At 34.7% G+C, this 21,948-nt stretch overlaps 1 protein-coding gene across 8 annotated transcripts in view; it reads right to left on the bottom strand.

Moving 5' to 3' along the window:
• Positions 1-1,816: 1,816 nt before the first annotated feature.
• C2CD5 (C2 calcium dependent domain containing 5) overlaps positions 1,817-21,948 on the bottom strand; it is a 101,047-nt gene continuing 80,915 nt past the window's right edge. For 2 of the 8 annotated variants that reach the window (XM_045873759.3, XM_045873754.3), the window contains 10 exons: positions 20,860-20,921; positions 20,544-20,642; positions 19,756-19,845; positions 19,194-19,281; positions 18,160-18,246; positions 8,751-8,801; positions 7,754-7,855; positions 6,246-6,436; positions 3,151-3,297; positions 1,817-2,484 (listed from right to left, as the gene is read on the bottom strand). In XM_045873759.3, the coding sequence (XP_045729715.1) occupies positions 2,353-2,484; positions 3,151-3,297; positions 6,246-6,436; positions 7,754-7,855; positions 8,751-8,801; positions 18,160-18,246; positions 19,194-19,281; positions 19,756-19,845; positions 20,544-20,642; positions 20,860-20,921 (1,049 nt within the window). In that variant the 3' untranslated portion in view covers positions 1,817-2,352. The remainder of the gene's footprint in view (positions 2,485-3,150; positions 3,298-6,245; positions 6,437-7,753; positions 7,856-8,750; positions 8,802-18,159; positions 18,247-19,193; positions 19,282-19,755; positions 19,846-20,543; positions 20,643-20,859; positions 20,922-21,948) is intronic. The other 6 variants (XM_045873755.3, XM_045873760.3, XM_045873757.3 and 3 more) reach the window with 4 other exon arrangements.

Genomic DNA, 21,948 nt, shown 5'->3' with positions numbered 1-21,948 from the left:
TCTCTCAAATAAATAAAATCTTTTAAAAAAATAAAAATAAGGGGCGCCTGGGTGGCTCAGTTGGTTGGGCGACTGCCTTCGGCTCAGGTCATGATCCTGGAGTCCCGGGATCGAGTCCCGCATCGGGCTCCCTGCTCGGCGGGGAGTCTGCTTCTCCCTCTGACCCTCCCCCCTCTCATGTACTCTATCTCTCTCTCATTCTCGCTCTCTCACATAAATAAATAAATAAATCTTTAAAAAAAAAATAAAAAAAATAAAAATAAAAATAAATTATCATTTCCTTTGGGAAGCTACCTCCATCTCAAGCTGTGCCTACCTTCTCACTTAATAGTGTGGGTTTCAGAGCCAGATTGCCTGTGCTTGAATCTTTTGGCAGATCAAACTCTCTACTCAGTTTCCTCAACTATAAAATAGGGCTTAACTATGATATTTACCTCTACCTCATAGGGTTTCTGTAAAGATTAAAAGGGTTAATACAAAAATACATTTATTAGGGACGCCTGGGTGGCTGAGTCGGTTAAGCATCTTTGGCTCAGGTCATGATCTCAGGGTCCTGGGATCGAGCCCTGCATCGGGCTTCCCTGCTCAGCGGGGAAACTGCTTCTCCCTCTGCTCCTGTTCCCCCTGCTTGTGCTCGCTTTCTCTCTGACAAATAAAATCTTTAAAATTATATATATATACATATATATATATATTACACTGCCTGGCATATAGTAAGCATTCAGTAAACATTAACATTAGCAATTGTTATAGTGTGTGTATATACATATACACACACAATACATAAACATATATATACCACATATATATGAATAGTAGGTATAGTATATATATACACACACACACATATATATACATACACACAGCACATTTTACAAATTATTTACTTGTGTGGCCACTGAAAATAAGCTCCGTGATCATAGGAACCTAAGCGTGTTTTGTTCACTGCCTCAAACTATGCCCTGGGATCTAGTAGGCATTCAGTAGTTGTTGAATGTGAATACCTACCGACCAAAGACCATGAAAGTGCCCCAAGGATTACAGTAGCTACACAATGGATGTTTGCTGACTGCAGGAATAAATGGAGGTGACCAGATGGAAAGTGATTTCAGACTACTGGCAGTCCTACACTACACAAAGGAGGCAAACAAGAGATTTAGCAATATTCCAGTTTATAAACTTTTTATTTAAAAAATAAAATTATACACAAAATACAGAAAAATATTGACACCTGTGATAACAAGGAAATGACTCCTAATCTTTAGGGTAGTTTGTTATCCTGAAAGAGCAAAACCATAAGTTTTATAAAGAAATTTTATTGTGCAAAGGAGGAATGTACTTTGTATGCTTCATTTACAATAGGTATTTGGCATTGACAGAAAAAGTATTTCTATGTATACATTCAACACTTTGCAGCATACTTACATTCAAGTTACATTTCCAAATTCTATGCCAAATACAATCTAACTCACCATCAAAAATCCCTAAGATATAATTCTGTTTATTTGGTAGGAGTGCAGTATGATTCTATCAGAAATAATTTTATGCTCCTACTAGATCAATTATACCTTAACTACTTCAACAAAATTCACTGACCTTTTCCTTCCAGTTGAAGCCAAGCCTCTTCTAGACAAATTAAGCACTAATAAAATTTGGCCAGTTACAAAATTACATAGTTTTTTCCTCCCTCCTTACAGACATTATTAGAACTTTCAATGGAAGGACACTGGCTCTAATAAATTACTTTTTCTTTTACAGTAGTTAAGACACAGTATGGATACAAGTTGCAGAATTTTAACTTCTTTTTAAAAGATGGCTGAAGCACTCTTCCTTTCGGTTGTTACCAAATTCCAAATTCAGTTGTTCTCAAAATAAAACATATTAGGAAACCCGCATAGTGTTCTCAAACTTTTCTGCATTTTCTCACACATTCCTCAAATCAGATTTTTTTTATTCATTGACAATTTGTAAATTTCTTAGTTTCTCTCAATTACACTAGGATAGCTATTATAATTTTGATGATTTGACCATTTTATTTCTAAGTATGATTTTATTTAAGTCAACATAAATTACCAATAACTTCCATCTCTGCTACAGTTCTCTGAGAAATCTATCTGAACTTAGTGAGGAGTCAAGATTCCATGGGGCCTGACTAGGACTGGCAAACAAAACATCAGGATTTGAGAATTCTCATGCCTCCAAGAGATTCCAGATAAATCAAATCACCCATAATGTACCAATTCTTTCTTAATTATCTCAAATAAGTTCATTTTTAAAAGTCCAGTAAGATAATTAAAGACAAAACAATGGAGACAGATGGATTTCATTGAGCTGAGCTCTTTCTGATTTACTTCAGGTTGTAACTTCTCCTCCAGCACATGATGGGGGGCAGTTGGTAGTAGGCTGCTGAGTTGACACCACTTCTAATTCAGATTCACGAACAAAAACCACTGCATCACCACTCACATTTATAAGACACTGTGCCTATACAAACAACAGGAAATGTTCAATCACCAACCCAACAATCTGCTCATAATTTTCTGTTATTTTAGGGCCAGTGCTACATAGCTGAAAAAGCACAGGCTTTTAAGTCACTTGGAAAAGAGACAACCCAACAGAAAAATGAACAAAGGGAAAAAAAGGAAGGCAACTCACAAGAAAGGAAACTCAAAAAAACCCCACTGATAGAATTAAATTTTTTAAAGGAAACTTTAACAATTCTAAGTGAGCTATTATATGAACAATACTGATAAAAGGAATTTATTCTAAAATTAATCCTAAGCAACAATTCTTTGCCCCCACTAACAGAAGTATTTATTAGGGATAATAATCGGGACGTACCACTACGTACCACTACGGCGATTAGAACTAGACAGAACATAGTCCAAACTAAAGGTTGTCTCTCACAGTAACTTAGAAGCTAAACTTCCAGAGGTATTTAAGAATACCCAGATGTGAAAACAGCATCTGATCTATATATGACCATGGTTATTAATATATTTGTTAAAACATGTTTCAAGCATCTGGAAACAAAAAGTTCTGAAGAGCAATTCTCTTTGGTGGAGGTTGGGGGGAGGGTGGGAGATGGGAAAGCCATAGGGGAGGGAAATCCTCAGGTTCCCCCAAAAGAAGTTTTTGACTACATCTCACCTGGTTTTTATTTGGATTCTCCATGAAGACACACTGCTTCATTATGTAGGAGACAACAGCATTCCCTCCTAATGCAGCAACATGAGCTCTCACCATTGCAAACACTTCAGCAATAAAAGCATGGAGAAAACCACTGACTCCTCCTTCCTAGAAAATAATATGAAAGAAAATCAAACTGTAGACATGAATGTATATAAAATGCCAAAAATATATATACTAAAAATCTTAAATAATCTTAATATAATGGATGGATCATTTTAATTTCCCTCATAACAGGGATTTGTTACATGAATGAACAAACAAACCTTTACTGAACACATGTCTGTGATGGGGATTAATATCCTTACTTCACAGATGATGAAACTGATGTCAGAGAATGTGTCATATGCCCATGACTATGACCACATAGGTAATAAAAAATGGCAGAGCAAGAATTCAAACTGTTTCTCCAATGTCAACGTCTCCATCAAATCATTCCTATCACTCACAGAAATTGAAGGTAAATATAAACAATAAAACTGCTCTGCTCTCCATCTCTCCCATTCTGAAGCATGTTCCAAGTACACTTGCCTTTTTATCAGTTTCTCAAACCTATCAAGCACTTTTCCTGCCTCAGGTCCATGCTGTACATGCTGTTTCTGAAGGTTCCTCACCCAATTTTCCATCAGGATAACTCTTACTCAATTCTTCAGGTCCCTGTTTATATGTAACTTTCTCAGAGAAATGTTCCCTAACTATCAGATCTAAATTAAGATCCCCAGCTGAATTCCCTGATAGCCTCTGTTGTATTTCTTTATATTACTATCACTAGTAATACATTAGTTACATGATTATTTGTTGCATGCTCACCATGCTCCGTTTCACTAGACTGTAAATTCCATCAGGCCAGAGACTGCCATCTGTTTTGCTCATAACTATATGCTAACACCTAGTTCAATAGGTGCACACACTAAGCATTCCATACATATTTGTTAGGAAATGAAATCCAATAGTTTAGGGAATGTTTTCAGTATTCAAAAATAAAACAGAAACCAAAGTCTAGCAGAGAGCCTAAAATGCTTTAGAACCTAAGTTTTCCATGAATTCTACTGGAGGTTATTTACAGTCAAGGAAGAAATTTCCAACTTTAAACTAGAAGTTAAGGGCAAAATTTAATGCACTGTTAAAAAAAAACATTTGACCAGATCACACCTTACTAAAAAGCCAGGGGATCCTATATATAGATCCTACATATAAAGGTAGCTCTTTATAATTAAGGAATTGAGGTATTTCAGCCTACCTCCAACTCAGTCATAGCTCAGTACATTTTTTTTCTTTTACTTGTATCTGTTTTCCTCCTGCCTTTTAAATCTCGAAATTCTGATGGCAGAGTACCAAAGACTACAGAGGGGTAATTCTTAGAAGATTACAAAATAGAAAGCAAATAACTTATCAAGCAATGAATAAATTTGGGATATTATGCCATCCAGTTAATATTACAATTCTCTGTTGAAAGGAAATCTACTATGAAGCAACATTTTGGGGTATGGCTGCTTAAGCAGTAGAGAAGGCACTTAGGAAATAAAATTTTATGGACTACAATAATGCAATATCCATGTACTATTAAGAGCAACTGGAAAGTTAATTCACCAATCTATACCAGCTTCTCACACCCAATTTTATCAAACTTAAATGGGCTTAGAAGTGTCACCTATTTTAATTCTATATTAAAAAGGGTTTTGAGAATATATTAAGTGTCTTTTCCATCTCAACACAATTAGAATATGCTTTAAAACCTAATGTATCATAAAGGAAACATCTAACCAATCTGTCAGAAGTCATTCCTTCATTTACACAAAAATAACTATGTCTACTCTGCCAGGCACTGTGCCAGGTACAGGATGGTGAGCATGATATTAAAAAATAGTATGAGGGCTGGGGTGCCTGGGTGGCTTAGGGGGTTAAAAGTCCAACTCTTGATCTCAGCTCAGATCTTGATCTCAGGGTCATGAGTTCAAACCCCATTATGGAGCCTACTTAAAAAAATAGCATGAGGGCTATTATTTCTAAGAAAGTATAGAAACACTGATGGTGAGACAATGGGAAAAAAGCATAGTTAAGTCATCTTTATAATGCACACACTTTTAAAAAATACAAACTGCTCAAGAGTTTACTGGGTTTCATACCTATTCAATAAAAAATTTCCCTATTCACAATATTAATTTGCTCTAGCCTTATTTCATAATGTAAGACACAATATAATTTTTTTCTTGAATTTAAATTCCTGTGTAATTAAAGATATAATAGGCTGACTGTAATTCTTAAATTTGACCACATCAAAACATTTATAACTATGGTTATACAGTATGAGGTAAGAATTTGAATAAACGGCATTCTCATGTACTTTTGGAGAGGTGGGAATAAAATGAGCAGCCGCATTCTTTTGCAGGGAGAGAAAATGATAAACTATCCCCACAGACATCTATCTATAATATAGTCCCTTATGATTTCTAAATGTAAGGCCTTAAAAACTGTTATTTAGGGGCGCCTGGGTGGCTCAGTCGGTTAAGCGACTGCCTTGGGCTCAGGTCATGATCCTGGAGTCCCGGGATCGAGTCCCGCATCGGGCCCCCTGCTCGGCAGGGAGTCTGCTTCTCCCTCTGACCCTCCTCTCTCTCATGCTCTCTGTCTCTCATTCTCTCTCTCTCAAATAAATAAATAAAATCTTAAAAAAAACCTGTTATTTAAATATATCTCAGACAAATAACTGAGCAAACTAAGCTGTTCTTCCAGGCTGTTTCAAATCTCTAATCAAACATAGATCAATTTACTTGTTTTATTTATCCTATGATAAGGATCTGGGATTTCTAATAATAAATGAAATTAAATCCAACATAACTCTGGTGATAATACTAGGTGCTATATGAAATTTAGTAAGTCTAATCTAGAATCAATCCATACAGGTTATTGAAAACAAAACAAAACAAAACAAAAAGGTGTGGGTATGCGCACGCGTGTGTGATTACTTTGGCAAAAAATAACAATCTGGAATTTGTTTGGTTTTGTTACTGATGTCTTCAATCAGAAAATTCATAAAAACAATGTTATAAAATTACCTCACGAAGAGAAGTGGTTTCCCGAATAAAAAACATGTTAATTATCCCAAGATATTTAGTTATTTTTGCTCCAGGAATAAAAGAAAGAGGTGTCATCTTAACAACCCCAACTGTAGTATTTGCACAAGGTGGAGTTGAGCGGTTCCGGAAATTTCCTTCACCCATAGGACTTGCTTTTTCAACTGTCACAGCTAAATTTGGAAAAAGAAGAAAAAACATCAAGATCAGGTGTTGGTAACTCAATTATTCCCTAAGGTTTCCAAATAAGTGGTGACAACATTCAGCTGTCTGTGAGGCTAAGCCATGTCATGAAAGTAAAGAAATTATCATGCACTGCATGCAGTTAAAAAGAGAGGGAAAGAATAACTTAAGAGGCAATGCTGGAATGGAATTCTTTTGGAAGAAAAATGGCATTCCTGCAAAAGAAAATGTTGATGCGGTGTAGCTACACACACAATGATCGTTATAAAGTGAAGAAAAAGAAAAAGCAGTAGAGCATTAAAAATTATCTGCTGTAGGAACAAATTATTACAAAGAGAGTGTGAAAGTTGTTATATTTCCCAGTGCAGTTTTTTCCATCTTTTTCAGCCGACTTCATCATTGTCAACTTGTAGATAAACCTTATGTTAACTAGTTGTAATAGGTTTCTTCTCCGAACCTCTTTGATCAAACTCATAATTTTAAAAACTTAACATATGACCTTGGCTGTCTAAAAGCTGATTGTTATATAAAGTAACATAAAAATAGGTACCACTTGACAAGTAACTAACATAAGCCAGACATATATATGTATATATATCTAATCCTTACAACAACGCAGCAACATAGGTATTATTATCCCCATTTTACACATGAGGAAACTGAGGCTCAGAGAAGTTAAATAACTTGTCCAAGGTCACACAGCTATTAAAATGACACTTCTAGGATCCCAAACCAGATCTGGCTGGTTCCATATCCTGTGATCTTTCCTCTAAAACATCGTTTCTTCCTTTTTAATGTAAATTCTTTCACTCAAATACATTTACCTCAGAGTCTACCAAAACACATGGAGTATAAAGAGCATGTAAGTAATGATGCTGATTCTAGCAGTGAGATAAGAATTAACTACTTTCTATTCAGAAATACCTCATTCTTTTAGCCCTTTGGATATCACTCTTAGTAAACTAACAGATGCCATCTACTACATAGTAGCTTGGGTCCTGGAAGAATGTCTCTTCAATAAGAGAGCTCATAATTTCCTTCCAGTAGAAGGATATAATATCTATTTATACACTTTTAAGAATACCTTCACAAAAAGTAAAATTTTAAAAACAATTGTACAGTTAAAATGAACAAATCAAAAGGCCCTTCAATAACTTTTGCTAAGTGACCATTAGAGTCTGCAGCTTTCACACTCCAATACATGATTGATTGGCAATGTTATTACTGGATAGTAAGGTCTAGCCTTCACCACTGGGAAATCAGGGATATGCTTCTCAGATCATAATGTGGTAGAAACATCCGCCTACTTGTCTTAATTGATCCGCGCCTTATGGTCTGAGCTTTCAGTTTAATGAGCTCTATCCAGCTGCTGCATCTGTCTGCAAAGGAACTGTAATCAACTGACGTTGCTGAAAACACAGACAGAAAACAAAAGAAAAAACAAAGAAAAAATATGGATGACGTCTCTTACTCGTCATAACACTCCTTCTGATGACGTAATTTAACTGTAACTTAGAAAAAGAATGGTCCTTTTCAAGTCAGATATGACAGATAGTAGAGAGTCAAGCTTTAGACACTGATTTGTCCAAAACCAAGTTCTCAATTAGCTGGCTGAGCATTTTTGGCGATATCATAGTGGTGTGGTCGCTTAGGGGAAATGGAAACAAGGTCTAACAGAAATATCAATGAAAGGACCATACACTGCTTTAACTTTATTTCCCATTCTTTTTACTTTACAGTGTTTTAACTGTCTATATTTTATAACTTTAATTTACAATTCAAACTTTGTGAATAATTCCCTTCCCTATTTTTACCTTAAAATAAAAAAAAATATTGAGAATCAAATGCTGAAGAATACATTTTAAAAAATTACTAGTTGACTTATCTTTTATTAAAACACATTTTTTCTACCATCAGTAACAGGAAAGCCAAAGGGTCACTTTGGTCAATATTCTGTTTTCACATCTGATTTTGGCAACAAAGCTTCTGATGACATTGAGTGGGGAGGCAGGTGGGAGTCTAACAAGTTCTCCTTTTTTAAAAAAAATAGCTTTTACTATTACTGAGCTAAAAAATGTTGAAGAGCTAAGATTTTATTTTTAGAAACAGGGAAACTATTAAAATGCTAAAAATGTAAATATTAGTTTAATTAATATTTTAAAAGACACATTCTAACTATAATAAAGCCACATTTTGGTGTCTATTCCACTGTCCAGTGCATTTCTCCAATGTCTATATGTTTATGCACCACCACACTAGAATTTCACACCTTTGGTGACTATTTGCTTAATTAGACAAACTCACCTCTCTGTGCAGCTGGTATACCTGAGTTAGAACTTGCACTCTCCAGGTGTTCTAATAAGACAATATGAACAACATTAGCTTGAATGCTAAGTACAAGCCAGTATCTCTTCTTTGCTGTTTGTTAATACCTCTATAAGCCAGATGAATAAGAGGAAATCTTTATGGCTTCATTATAAAAAGCAAACCAAATAGAAGTATTTAGGTTTTAAATGCAGTTTCTATTGATTTATGAAAACTAGCTCAGTTAATAAATATCATGCCAAGGAAGACTACTTGTTACTGTAACACAAGAAGAGTTTCAGAAACATTATAGACATGAGAAAATATAAACATAGTAACAAATGTTAGTAGGATGAAAGCAGGGTGAGAAAACTGAGCAGAGAAAAGCATCAATGTATTAGGAAGAAAATCTGAAATGAAACATGGAAGGAAAATGTTTGTGTGTGTGTGGGGGAGGAGCCAATAAGATTAAAAATTACAGACCAGGCAATGACCTATGTCTCACAGATAAACACAAACTGCTTACTTACTAGCCATAACCCTCCCCCTCGCCAACCCCCCTTCATTCAGGGACTTCACTATCAACAGCTCCCTCTGGTGGTATCAAGACATCATAGAACTAAAAAGTGCTCCCCACAGATAGAACTAGATACCAAACAGGAATCATTCCCTTTCCAGTAACCTTGTAAAAGGAGCATCCAGAATTTTCCTTAGTATTTTGTATTTTTATTATCGCTATTTAAAGTATTGTACAAATTTAAACAGCACTAATAAAAAAAACTTCATAATCTATTTTTTAAGGTTCAGACTCTACCTACATTGGCATATTTGAATTTTTGTTTCAAAGAATTTTATAACTGAAAGAATAGTGTTGCTGAGTTAGAAATAACTAAAAAAAAAAAAAAAAAAAAAAAACAGAATAATTTCAGTCACCCAGTTTTTTTTTAAACTTATAAATTAAGTAAACACATATTTTTATCTCTGCTTAATGTGTTAATCTTTTGGTAATATTCTTAATAAAAGTTATACCTTTTAAAGATAAGATTTGTACAGGTTTCTGCTAATTGGGTGCAATGGGAGTATCTCTCATACTCCCCCCTCTTCCCATTTTTATAAAGCAAGTGACAACTAGCTAATACTGGAAAGTGTATAGTGACTGTCATTCCTCTTATAATACTGGGCTGTTGAGTAAATAGGATCACTAGGCAGGATCCACAAAATGACTGTGAGGGTACCATGCTATGGATGTGCCCTGACCATCATGCCCTCAGACTGAAGATCTAGGCAAGAAAACGTCCTCCCTGATTCAGGATCCTGAGGAGCTTTGGAACCCGGAAGGAGATGGAACCTACAGGAAGGAGACCAGAACAGAACTGACATTCAGAAGCTTACCACATCTCTAGGGACAGCTAGTTCAGCACTGAAAAAGGCTGTAGTGCAGAAGCTGGGACAGCAAATGCTTACCCAAGCTTACAAATGCCGGGAGAGTCCCAGGACTCTCCTATGTCCTATGCAGTACAGACTTGGAGAGTACAGACTTACATAAAATAGAGTGGGCATTAGGAATTCTGTGCAAGTTTTTAAAATGAGGGAACAGGGGGCAAAAGCTAAAAAATAATGTGAAAATTACTAAAGTGAAACTGTCTTCTATATCTCAGTATTATCTGAGTAATATGAATTCCCCAGTAGCAACTATGTATAACTTAATGACAAATGTCCACAACAAGAGCTTAAACATGTACAAAGTATCTGCTCTCATCCCTAAATAACAAGTGAAAAAAAAGTACACAATGATTTGTAAAATACTTGTTTTTTTTTTTTAAATAAAAATATCTTTGCAAAGACAGACAATAAAGCTGATTGAGGGTAGTTGCCTCTTGAAAAGGGAAATGAATGGAGAAGGGAGTTTGATTTTGGACTGTATGATTTTTTGGTAAGATTTGAATTTTTCACCATGCACATTTATTACTTTTCCCAAAAAATTTTACAAAGGGTGGAGAAGTGGGTCTTTTCCCTGCCTCCACATATGAATGTATTTGAATTAATATCTGAAAAAAAAGTTTTTAAATTGCAGATATTCTTTTTAAGTTTTTATTTTCATTCCAGTTAACATACAGTGTTATATTAGTTTCAATTACACAACATAGTAATTCAACAGTTCCATACATCACCCAGTGCTCATCACTACAAGGGCACTCCTTAATCCCCATCATCTATTTAACCCATCCCTTCACTCCCCTCCCCACTGGTAACCATCAGATTGTTCTCTGTAATTAAGAGTCTGTTTCTCTCTCTCTTTCTTCCCTTTGTAAATTGCAGATATGCTTAAGGGAAAGGTTAAAATAGATGATTTTTTTTTTATCTCACTTAAGGAGAGCAGATTCATCTAACATGTTTGCTAGGATCTTAATTTTTCTCTCAGAGAAAAGGCCCAAAATGAGATGGTCCTGGGAACAGCTGAACATTGGCACCTCAGACATTTGAATACCTCAGGTATCTAATGACCTCAGATTCTCAGTCACTCTGCTCTTCCAAGGTAACAGGCTTCTCAAAACAGAAGGTATTGCAGGTATTAGCTGTCTGGCTCATTGATACACTAGTAATTATGGTGAAAAAGAAATAAACCCATATGTAATCTCTAAAAAAAAAAAAAAGACAACATATTTCATATTCAGGATTAGAAATCTTACTAACATCTTTTGGGCTTTGTTGAGGAGCTAATGCCCATTGTCAGCCTTATCTATGTAGAAGAGTTTGAGACAAACACTTTTTATGTAAGGTTCCCCCCATTTTGCTGCAGAAAGTCTCAATCAAGCCACACAGCAGCCCACGTCTCTTACAATTTCCTTTCCCACTGGATACAAGAAAATGATTATTTTGCTCCATTAAAAAGTCACCAGTAGGTGATAACCCTGTTATCTATAAATGAACAACCCTAGAAAGTCAGCAAGGCAAAAAGAACATAAGATTTTATTATTCTTTTAGTATACTCTAACAATATTTAACAAGGCCTATCAGTGGGGAGGGGGACTAACCTAGGTTAAAAGCAGTTGAATAGAAATGAGCATATTGATGACCAACAGAAAACAATGTGGCAAGGATTCTTCCTCCCTCAATTATACATGCTCCAGTGCTTCTGACGTTTGAGACTTCTCCATTCTTCTAAATAGTCATAACAAATGACAAAGGTATCAGCTGGCTATGATAAAGCTCTACGCTGATTACTAACTCCTCTGACAAGCTGTTCACTTTATATCATTAGAATTTACAGATCATCTTTGTTCTGAATAATTAAAAAATATCTGAGATAATCTTATCTGGTCATCTTAAGAAAATTACTAAAACTAAAAAAAGCTCCTGAAACTTCTGAAGATTCTCTGGCAGATTAAAATATATGTAATCTGGGGGGCCTGGCTGGCTCAGTGCCTACAGCATATAACTCTTAATCTTGGGGTTGTGAGTTCAAGTCCCATGATGCGCACGGATGCTACTTAAAAGAAAACATATGCAATCTGAAGTCTTTAAAAATGTATACTTTATTTAGTTATTTAAACATTCTCGGGGGCGGGGGGTAGGGGGGCGCACTTAGGTGGCTCAGTAGGTTAAGCGCGCTTGCCTTCTGTTTGGGTTGTGATCTCAGGGGTCCTGGAATCCAGCCCCGAGCTGGGCTCCCTGCTCAGCGGGGAGTCTGCTTCTCTCTCCCTCTGCCCCCTGCTCATTCTCTCTCTCGCGCTATCTCAAATAAATAGTATCTTTTTTAAAATAAAGTTTTTTTTAAAAATAAATGGGGCACCTCAGTGGGTTAAGCATCTGCCTTCAGCTCAGTTCACAATCCTGGGGTCCTGGGATGGAGCCCCATGTCTGGCTCCCTGCTCAGCAGGGAGTCTGCTTCTCTCTCTCAAATAAATAAAATCTTTAAAAAAGTTTAAAAAATAAAACATTCTTGGGCTTTGTATTTTAAACTTTTTAAAAAGATTTTATTTATTTTAGAGAGATAGAGCTGGTATGGGGGGAGGGGGAAAGAATCTCAAGCAGCCTCCTCACTGAGTGCAAAGCCCAACATGGGGCTTGATCCCAGGACCCTGAGATCATGACCTGAACCGAAACCAAGAGTCAGACGCTTAACTGACTGAGCCACCCAGGTCCCTAAACATTCTCAGTTTTAAGTTATTATGATCAAAATTTGGTTTTATGTCTCTTTTGGCATTTCCATCAATCTATAATGCACTGATTAGCTATGTCCTATAACTATAAAATCTGGCTTAATGACGGACTTAAATTATGTGTATAAACCTTGCCCATAATGGTATTCAAATATTGGTGGATTGATGATGAAATTGCCATATTATAGCTAAAAATTATTAAAGCATAGAGAAAAATATAAATAGCTTCAATCTGCATAGCCCACTAAGGGGAAAAACTCAACTACCATCACAATACATACATTAGATGACAAACACAATTAGCTTCTCCATTTGGGTCATTAAAGCTTCCAGCTAAAGATGTACAACAGCCTAAACCACTTTTCTTCAATCCCCATCTTCTATTTTCCTGCCTCTGTTTCCAGGCATCCACTTCTCCCCTCCCTCGTACCCTTCAGATTTTCTCTTCCAAATAATGCCAATTTTTGTGAGTAACCCAATTCAATTTTCTTTGTTGCTTACTCCCTCTTCCTCAGACTCTGGATTTCACTGAACTCAAGCTGCCTTGAAGAAGCAAAGATTCCTTATCTCTACTCCTCCATCAATTTTCTCTTTCCTTCCTTCTTTCCCATGTCTGGGATAAGTTTCTCATACGTTTTCCACTCCTTACTTTATTTTCCCTTCAATCTCCTTCCCCTCAGCATCTCTCTCCTTTCTTCTTACTAATTGTTGGGGACATCAATAACATGGAGAACTTCAGCACTTTTTATTTTTGCTACCATTTGGTCATAATGATAAAATACATTTTATGTTTTGTTTTGTTTTTTTAAAGATTTTATTTATTTATTTGACAGAGAGAGAGAGAGACAGCGAGAGAGGGAACACAAGCAGGGGGAGTGGGAGAGGGAGAAGCAGGCCTCCCGCTGAGCAGGGGGCCCGATGCGGAGCTCGATCCCGGGACTCCGGGACCATGACCTGAGCCAAAGGCAGACGCTTAACCGACTGAGCCACCCAGGCGCCCCAATAAAAAACATTTTAAAAAGAGAGAAAAAACAGACATGCAATGAATTGTTAATACATAAAGATATTTTTAGTTTGTGCAAAGAATTGTGTAATAGTTGTTAAGAATTTAGAACCATTCATTGGCAGGATAAAATAAAAGCTAACTCTTGTAGTTTTTATAGGTTTATATTTCTAATCACTAGCTTAAAAAATGTAAGGCAAGTCATTAAATTTAAAAAATTAAACTACCTTTTAGAATCAAATTTGGCTTAACAAAAAAATAACCCTTATAGCCTCAATAAAAATAAAGATAACAAAACTTCAAATGTGATACCTAATTATGGAGTACAATGTATTGAGGGTTTTATTTTTATACTGAAATCCAGATTTTGGCCTATGCTTGTCACATTAATCGGCAGCTGCTTAATGAAAAGAGTACTCCTGCCAGCCTATTATGCCATCGAACGTGAGGCTATCACTCCAGCATAAAGCAAAACGAAAGCAGGAACAAAGTTGGTATAAAAGACTTTTCTTCTATACAGTTTCACCCAACAGTATATAAAAACTAAATTGACTTAATTAAACCTTTTTAAAGGCTTAAACTCTCAGAATTTTAATTTTAAAAAACTATTATCCTATTATAGATTGAACTTATAAAGTACTTGAAATATTTATAGTGGTACATGATTCACACACATTTATCTAAGATCTTAAGCCCCACAGTATGGTATCTAAGATATTGAGATTTAGGTCTTTAGACATGTATCAAAAATAATATGCTAACCTTCTATAAAAACTACATGCATATGAAATTTTTGAGATCAACTACAGTCTGTAAAACAAATCTTATTTTTTTTTTACTTTTCACCCAGATTACTTACTGTCACTCAGATTCTCCATTTTCACTGTATTTGCTCTATCCCTTGATAACATTTTTTTTTAAAGTCTCTTAAAACCATTTCAGAGTTAAGTAGTAAATATTCAGAAAACTAAAGTACAGACATTAATGATGAGGAAAAAACATCATGGGAGTGGTGTAAAAAGTTTGTTATACCTCCTTTTTCTCATAATACAGCCTCATATAAGTAATTTACATTGATGCCAATCATCTATTTTCCTTAGTATTCATCAAGAATTTTGATGACCTTCACATGATAATTTCCTGGAAGAAATTACTCAGGCTCAGCACCTTTTAATATTTCAAATCAGAAAAATCAAATACTTAGAGCAAGGTAACCAAACCAACATCAAACTATCTTGTTACCTTGGGAAACGAAACTAAATATAACCAAAGATGAAAGGAAAAAATTGAACATGGATGGACAATTCAGGCCCAGGCTTACTCTACACAGTGAATTAGAATACATGTAACTGAAGCATCTTTTCTTCACATAATATTCACTCATCTTCAGTAACATAAAAAGATAATTATCAGAAAGGTTTATCTACAAGTTAAAAGATGGAAGTATTAATATATACTGTGCTTAGCTCTTGAAACTACTGTCAACATAAAAGAAAAATTTTAATAAATCACCAAATTTGTAATAAGAACGTGAAAAATAAATTAGGATTCAAAGTTTTCAGAATTTAAAAAAAAAGGAAAAAGCTCCATCAGCTTAGCGAACTGACCTAACAAAACCATAAAAACTATACATTTATTTACTTATCAATATTAGCAGTTAACTTTTAAGCCTCTTGTGGTTGCATATAAGAAAATAGAGAAATTTTTTGAGCATTTATTCCTAGCACCCTTACCTTCCTCTCTTGCTTGTTACTTCTAAATTGCCAAGCTTAACTTTTGCCACATATTTCTATTCTCTATTTAAAACCTTTCATGTTACAATACTCAATTACTACATTCATATATTACACTCTATTACATTTTTCAGACCTTTTCAAAACCCCTATCCTCAAATCTTCCAAAATACTTTGTGATAACTTTTTCAAGTATATTTAGGATAGCCCATGTCCTCCTGAAAAGACTTGAGAAAGCAAAGACAGTAAATAAGCATGCAATGTAAACTACAATTTACACAACTATTTATAAAAAGGTACAGGTAAACTATTTAGTGTTTACTGATGATTTTAAAATGTAATATTCAAGGAAAAGCACGTAAGTTTTGCAGTTAATACTTAGTAAAAAAGTTTTATATATATTAGTATTAGATGTAATGCTATTGAACACTATGAAAATGATGATGATGGCAGCACGATCTGATTCAGTGGTTTTCAAACTTTTTGAAACTCTGTCTTACAACAAAATCACATACAGAAAATCAATAAATAAAAGCATACTGAATCAAAGCTGCTCTATTTCAAGGGTAGGAAGGGGGTCCAGAGACCCATCCTCTCACTCCTCCACTCTCCCCTCAGCTCCCTTCCCACCCTGCCTTTTGGAGAAGCAGAGTTTAAAAATTACTGGTTTAACAGATTTGAAGCTATTTGGAAATTTTGAATGTAACACTAGCTTTTGATTTTGATTAATTGGCTTTTGATTTGTTTTTAATAATAGAAACATGTTAATTATTGAAAAACCATAAACCACAGAAACCCAAGGAATCAGAATTTTAAAGGGTAGAGAGAATCTTAATCTTTTCACACTTTACAGATGAGGAACTGAGGCTTAACTGGCTTATTAGAGGTTCCTGGGCCAAGTTCTCACACTATCAGTAGCAGAACTGAGAAGAGAATCGAGGTCTGCTACTTTATTACTCCACTTTATGGCCCCTCTCCACACTACAAAATAAATTGCAATATTTTAAGTACTGCTCAGATAGGACTTACTCTACTCAAATTCTTCTTTTGTTGTTCTTCAGTTCAGAGTATCATTTGTACAAAATAGACTAATGACCCACAAGCACGAATTCTAATGACCTTTGAAAACATTTTGAAAGCTAATGCAGAAACTGCAAGGTATCAATGTAGATATGACAAATTTACAGAATTTAAATCCAATCTTCTGCAGAAATCAGTAATGATTAACAAGGTAAAAGTGAGCTAATAGGGACCCGATCTGCATAAATATATATACCTATATATTAGCAACTGATCAAATCTTTTTGTTGTTGCTGATTAGATTTTTGGTTTTGGTCCCCCCCCTCCACATTGCACCCCTTCCATTGCAGGGTAAGGACAAATGAAACGACACCTAAAACTGATTTGGAATTAACCTTACGTTAAATACAAGTTTCTGTATAAAGTAGGTGTTTTTTAAAAAAATTCTGTCTACCCAGTTCTAAGGAAGATTCTTCACAGTTCTTTTTGTTCTGGAAGCTGTATTTAATTTATAAATCTGAACTCAAATTATCTTTGGATTTGATTTTTTCCTCTCTGTTCTTTCAAGGAGTTCAATTATGCTAAAATTCTCTATCGAGTTCTAAATTAGAATTTTAGTTTAGATAAAAAAAGAAAGAAGACCACAGTTACCATGTTAGAAAGTTCAGAATCTGAAAGTAGCTTATCTTTTCATTTTCAAAATACGAGACAAGATCTATTTACCTACATACATAAACAGGCTTTGCACTAATTTAGTAAAGATTCTATTGACATAGATGCAATGTGAATATAAAACTATTCTGTATCATAACTAATGCTACAAAATAAGGTATAGTAATTCTGAAAATTCGTATAATAAAAATTGCCCTGAAATCAGAAGAGAAATAGAAAATACTACCTCCCATTAGTACAGATCTAGGTAGATTTAACTGCTATTAAGTTAAGAGACTATCATTTTGCATTTGAAAATATGGCAGTATCTTTTAAGTACATAACAATGTTCCTCAATAATAACCAAGACACTCAAAAGACAGCTCATCCCTTTCTCACTTATACTACCCAAACCCAAACCTCTCTCCACATTTCTTCTGAAGAAAATCAGTATTTTGTTGTCTATAAAAATCTAAAAATTTTTGTAAAATTTCTATTGTGGCTGGAAAAACCTTACCAGATATAAATATCAATATATCACGTGTGAATAGTTACTTTGGGAAATCCAGATCTCTGAAAATAAAATTTTAATACATTTGAAGTATAAGAATGGAACATCACATGATGCTCCTTAAACCTTAATAATTTATGATAAGATTACCTGAGAAATTAAAATAAAAGGAATTATTAGTCTCTCCCCTGTATGAACATGAAGAAACAGACAATGAGGGAATGAAGAATAAATCTTCATCTCAAGATTAAGTAAAACTGCCTACGATGAAGAAGTAAAAGTAACTAGAAACTAGGATTTGTGTTTGCATTTCCCTCACTTAACCAACCTTTAGCTGGTGGAAAAGGATGAGAAGGAAGTGAATCTGAACAGAGCTCCAGTGGAAACTGCAGAAGTTCTTCATTATCTGTAGAGGCTTGAGAGGCAAGAAAAACACTGGTTATTTAGTAATGATCTAGTATTAATTTTTTTAAATTAAGAATCTGGGATAAAATATATATTTCCCCAAATCCAATTTATTCTGGTTATTTTCTTCTTGGTTTCTCCCATGGAGACCCATTCTTCACCTGCACGATGATGAAAGATGCTATCTTTCCTGCTAGGACTGTAGTGAGTCTTCGAAAAAATATACTAAGTATAAATCTCTTAGCACAATGCCTTCCAAATAATAAGAACTCAGTAACAACTATTATTATCCTATTCTTTGTACCATACTGGTTCTATGATACTTAAACCAGCTATTTTCTATCTTCTTTGATAAATATCTGAACGTAATTGTTTAATACATCTCTATTTAACATTAATTCAATGCTTTACATATAGAATGTAATCAACTATAAAAATTTTAGACTAATCGTGAATATTTTATTTAGCTGCTACGTACCTAAATTTTAGAAAGCATACTATTTCCCTCTCCTTTTTTCAGAACACATAGCAATTTTTAACAATTTGAGTTTCTCTGGGATATATTAAAAATGGTACTTCCTAGATTTTTACTGGATAAAGGACAACTCTGAGGACCTTTCCTAAGAAAAATACGTGGTGCTTACTACATCAGTAGGTTCTCAGATGCCTTGAAGACCTCCCCAGAGATCCTAGGACAGAAACCTCTAAATTACTGCAGAATATGTTATAATCTAAGTCTAAAAAATAGCAGCATTCTCTATGTAAATAAACACCAGTCAACCACCTATTCACGTGTGAAAAATACCAAGTCAACCACAAAGTTATCTTGAAAAAGATAAACAGAAAAAGTGACAGTATCTCTTCTTCAAGAAACAAGTCATTTATTTAATCTACCTTTTTCACTTAACTATAACTGTAGATAAACATTAACTATGCTCCCATCCATCACAGGTTTACCTCTTTGCAGTGACTTTTCAACATGTGTTTTTGTGGTCTGTAAAGCCTGATTTTTGTCAAAAGTTATTGCAACTGCTGTGACTGTAACCTAGAATTACAGAAACAATTTGATTAGCAAAATAATCACTGACAAAATAAGTTTCTCAAAAATCTTCAGTACAATGGAACAATTTATATTAACTGGCTAATCTGCTTTTGCTAGTTAAAATTCTCAACCAGAATTACAGATATCCGCAGATATTTAGACTACAACTGAGTCTGACACATATACCTAACCCTAGATATTCCAGAAAGAGCTCAAGTACCTTCTCTAAAATATGGAGACTGAAGAAATCCCACATAAGAATACATCCTATTGTATATATGCTAGAAATGTGATTCTACCTTTGGATAATTCAGAGTTCAGAAAAATAAAACATATGTGGTCTGATTCATTCTAGTGTGTTTAAAAATATTTTGAAGTAAAATCCTTTATATTTATTCAATTATGGCAGATTTATAATATTAAAACATCAGATAAAAGCTAGAAATCTTCTTTAATAATAAACTGAATCTTAATTACCTGTATTAATTCATCTTCAGGCAGAGATACTGTAAAATTTACATGGCAAAGGCAGCAGGGGATCATAGACCGCAGTTTAAAATACAGGCTCTACATAACAGAAAATATTAGTAATATCACTTCTTTTAATTTAAAAAAAAAAAATTTTTTTTAAAGATTTTATTTATTTATTTGACAGAGAGAGACACAGCGAGAGAGGGAACACAAGTAGGGGGAGTGGGAGAGGGAGAAGCAGGCTTCCCGCGGAGTTCCAGGAAGCCCGATGCGGGGCTTAATCCCAGGACACTGGGATCATGACCTGAGCCGAAGGCAGACGCTTAACCAACTGAGCCACCCAGGCGCCCCTAAAAATTTTTCAAAACTGATTTTTCACTGAGCATTATATCATGGCAAAAGAAAAGTTTAAAAGATTAAAACAAGGCTGGTCCATTTCTATTTTGTGTATTCTTACATTATTTTAAATATTTAAGCAGACAATAGATTTAATCATATTTATCAATAAGTCATAAAAATCTAAGAAAAAATTTTTCATTTACACATATACAATAGATTTCTATGAAGCTTAAAATTATGAAATAACTTAAAATGTATTTAATAGTGTGGCTTATTAAGATGGAGAGGACAGCTTTAGCATTTTACCAGTGGAGAGAGTTAAGATTAATACAATATGTAAATAAAAATCATTCAACCCACAACTGTGTAAGATACTCCAGATAATATACACACTTTTTTAATTTCATAATTCTTAGGAGATTTAACTAAAATATAGTTAGTCAAAAGGTTCCTACCTTGAGCAAATTTTCACAGAGATCATTAAAGTTCTTATTAAGGGCTTGATTAGTCAGGTTAAGGCTGCTTAATCGGATTACTCTTACTGATGTGAACATCTAAATATGGGGAGATATAATAGCATGTCATTTTATTATTTTTAACTAAATACTGTAACAGTTGATAAAACTGCCAAATAATGAGTAATAATAAATAATGTGGTATGAAAAAGGCTAACATTTTAGTTGCAATAGGTGGTCAAAGAGAAAACATATTAAGAAGGAACTTGCTAAAATCACATTATGTTGTATTTGCTTAAAATTATGAAAGGTTTACCTGTATTTCAGATGTCCAGTTATTTATACCAGGCATAATTTCTGTATTACAACTATAAAAGCCTGTCAAAATAAATCATAGTTAAACTATTTGATAATATTTCATCTATTTTTATGTTAAAGAATAATATTTTTCACTTATTACATGGAATTCTAACTATAAGATCTATTTATTCTTTTTTTTCTAAAACACTACACCTTCAGTAAGCTTTAGACCATCTTAACAAATTATCAGTTTGGGTTTTTTTTAAATGTATGAACATAAAAGGATTAAAAATCAGTTCACCTAGGAGCACCTGGGTGGCTCAAGTCAGTTAAGCATCTGATTCTTGATTTCAGCTCTGGTCATGATCTCAGGGTCCTGGGAGATCAAGCCCCACAGGCTCTGTGCTCAGTGGGAAGTCTGCTTGAGATTCTCTCCCTTTCCCTCTCTGCCCCTCCTCCTGCTCGTGCAGGTGAGCTCTCTCTCTCAAATAAATAAAATAAATCTTTAAAAAAAAAAAAAAATCTAGTTCACCTACTTTTTTTTTTAAGATTTTAGTTTTTAGTGATCTCTACACCTAACATGGGGCTCAAAATTACAATCCCAAGATCAAGAGTCACATGCTCTACTGAGCCAGCCAGGCGCCCCCTCAGTTCACCTAAGTTCTAACATAAATATATTTTTTAATTTTATTTTATTATGTTATGTTAATCACCATACATTACATCATTAGTTTTTGATGTAGTGTTCCACAATTCATTGTTTGCATATAACACCCAGTGCTCCATTCAATACGTAACCCCCCTTATTACCCATCACCAGACCAACCCATCCCCCCAACCCCCTCCCCGCTAGAACCCTCAGTTTGTTTCTCAGAGTCTACAGTCTCTATGGTTCATCTCCCCCTCCAATTACCCCCTTCATTTTTCCCTTCCTGCTATCTTCTTTTTTTTTTTTTTTTTTCTTTTAACATATAATGTATTATTTGTTTCAGAGGTACAGGTCTGAGATTCAACAGTCTTACACAATTCACAGCGCTCACCATAGCACATACCCTCCCCAATGTCTATCCCCAGCCACCCCATCCCTCCCACCCCTGACCACTAA

Source organism: Mirounga angustirostris, unplaced genomic scaffold (genome assembly GCF_029215605.1).
Source record: "Mirounga angustirostris isolate CCGP_5_RB_7025 unplaced genomic scaffold, mMirAng1.0.hap1 SCAF_5, whole genome shotgun sequence".
NCBI classification, from domain to species: Eukaryota; Metazoa; Chordata; class Mammalia; order Carnivora; family Phocidae; genus Mirounga; species Mirounga angustirostris.
This window is presented reverse-complemented; position numbering and strand designations above follow the sequence as displayed.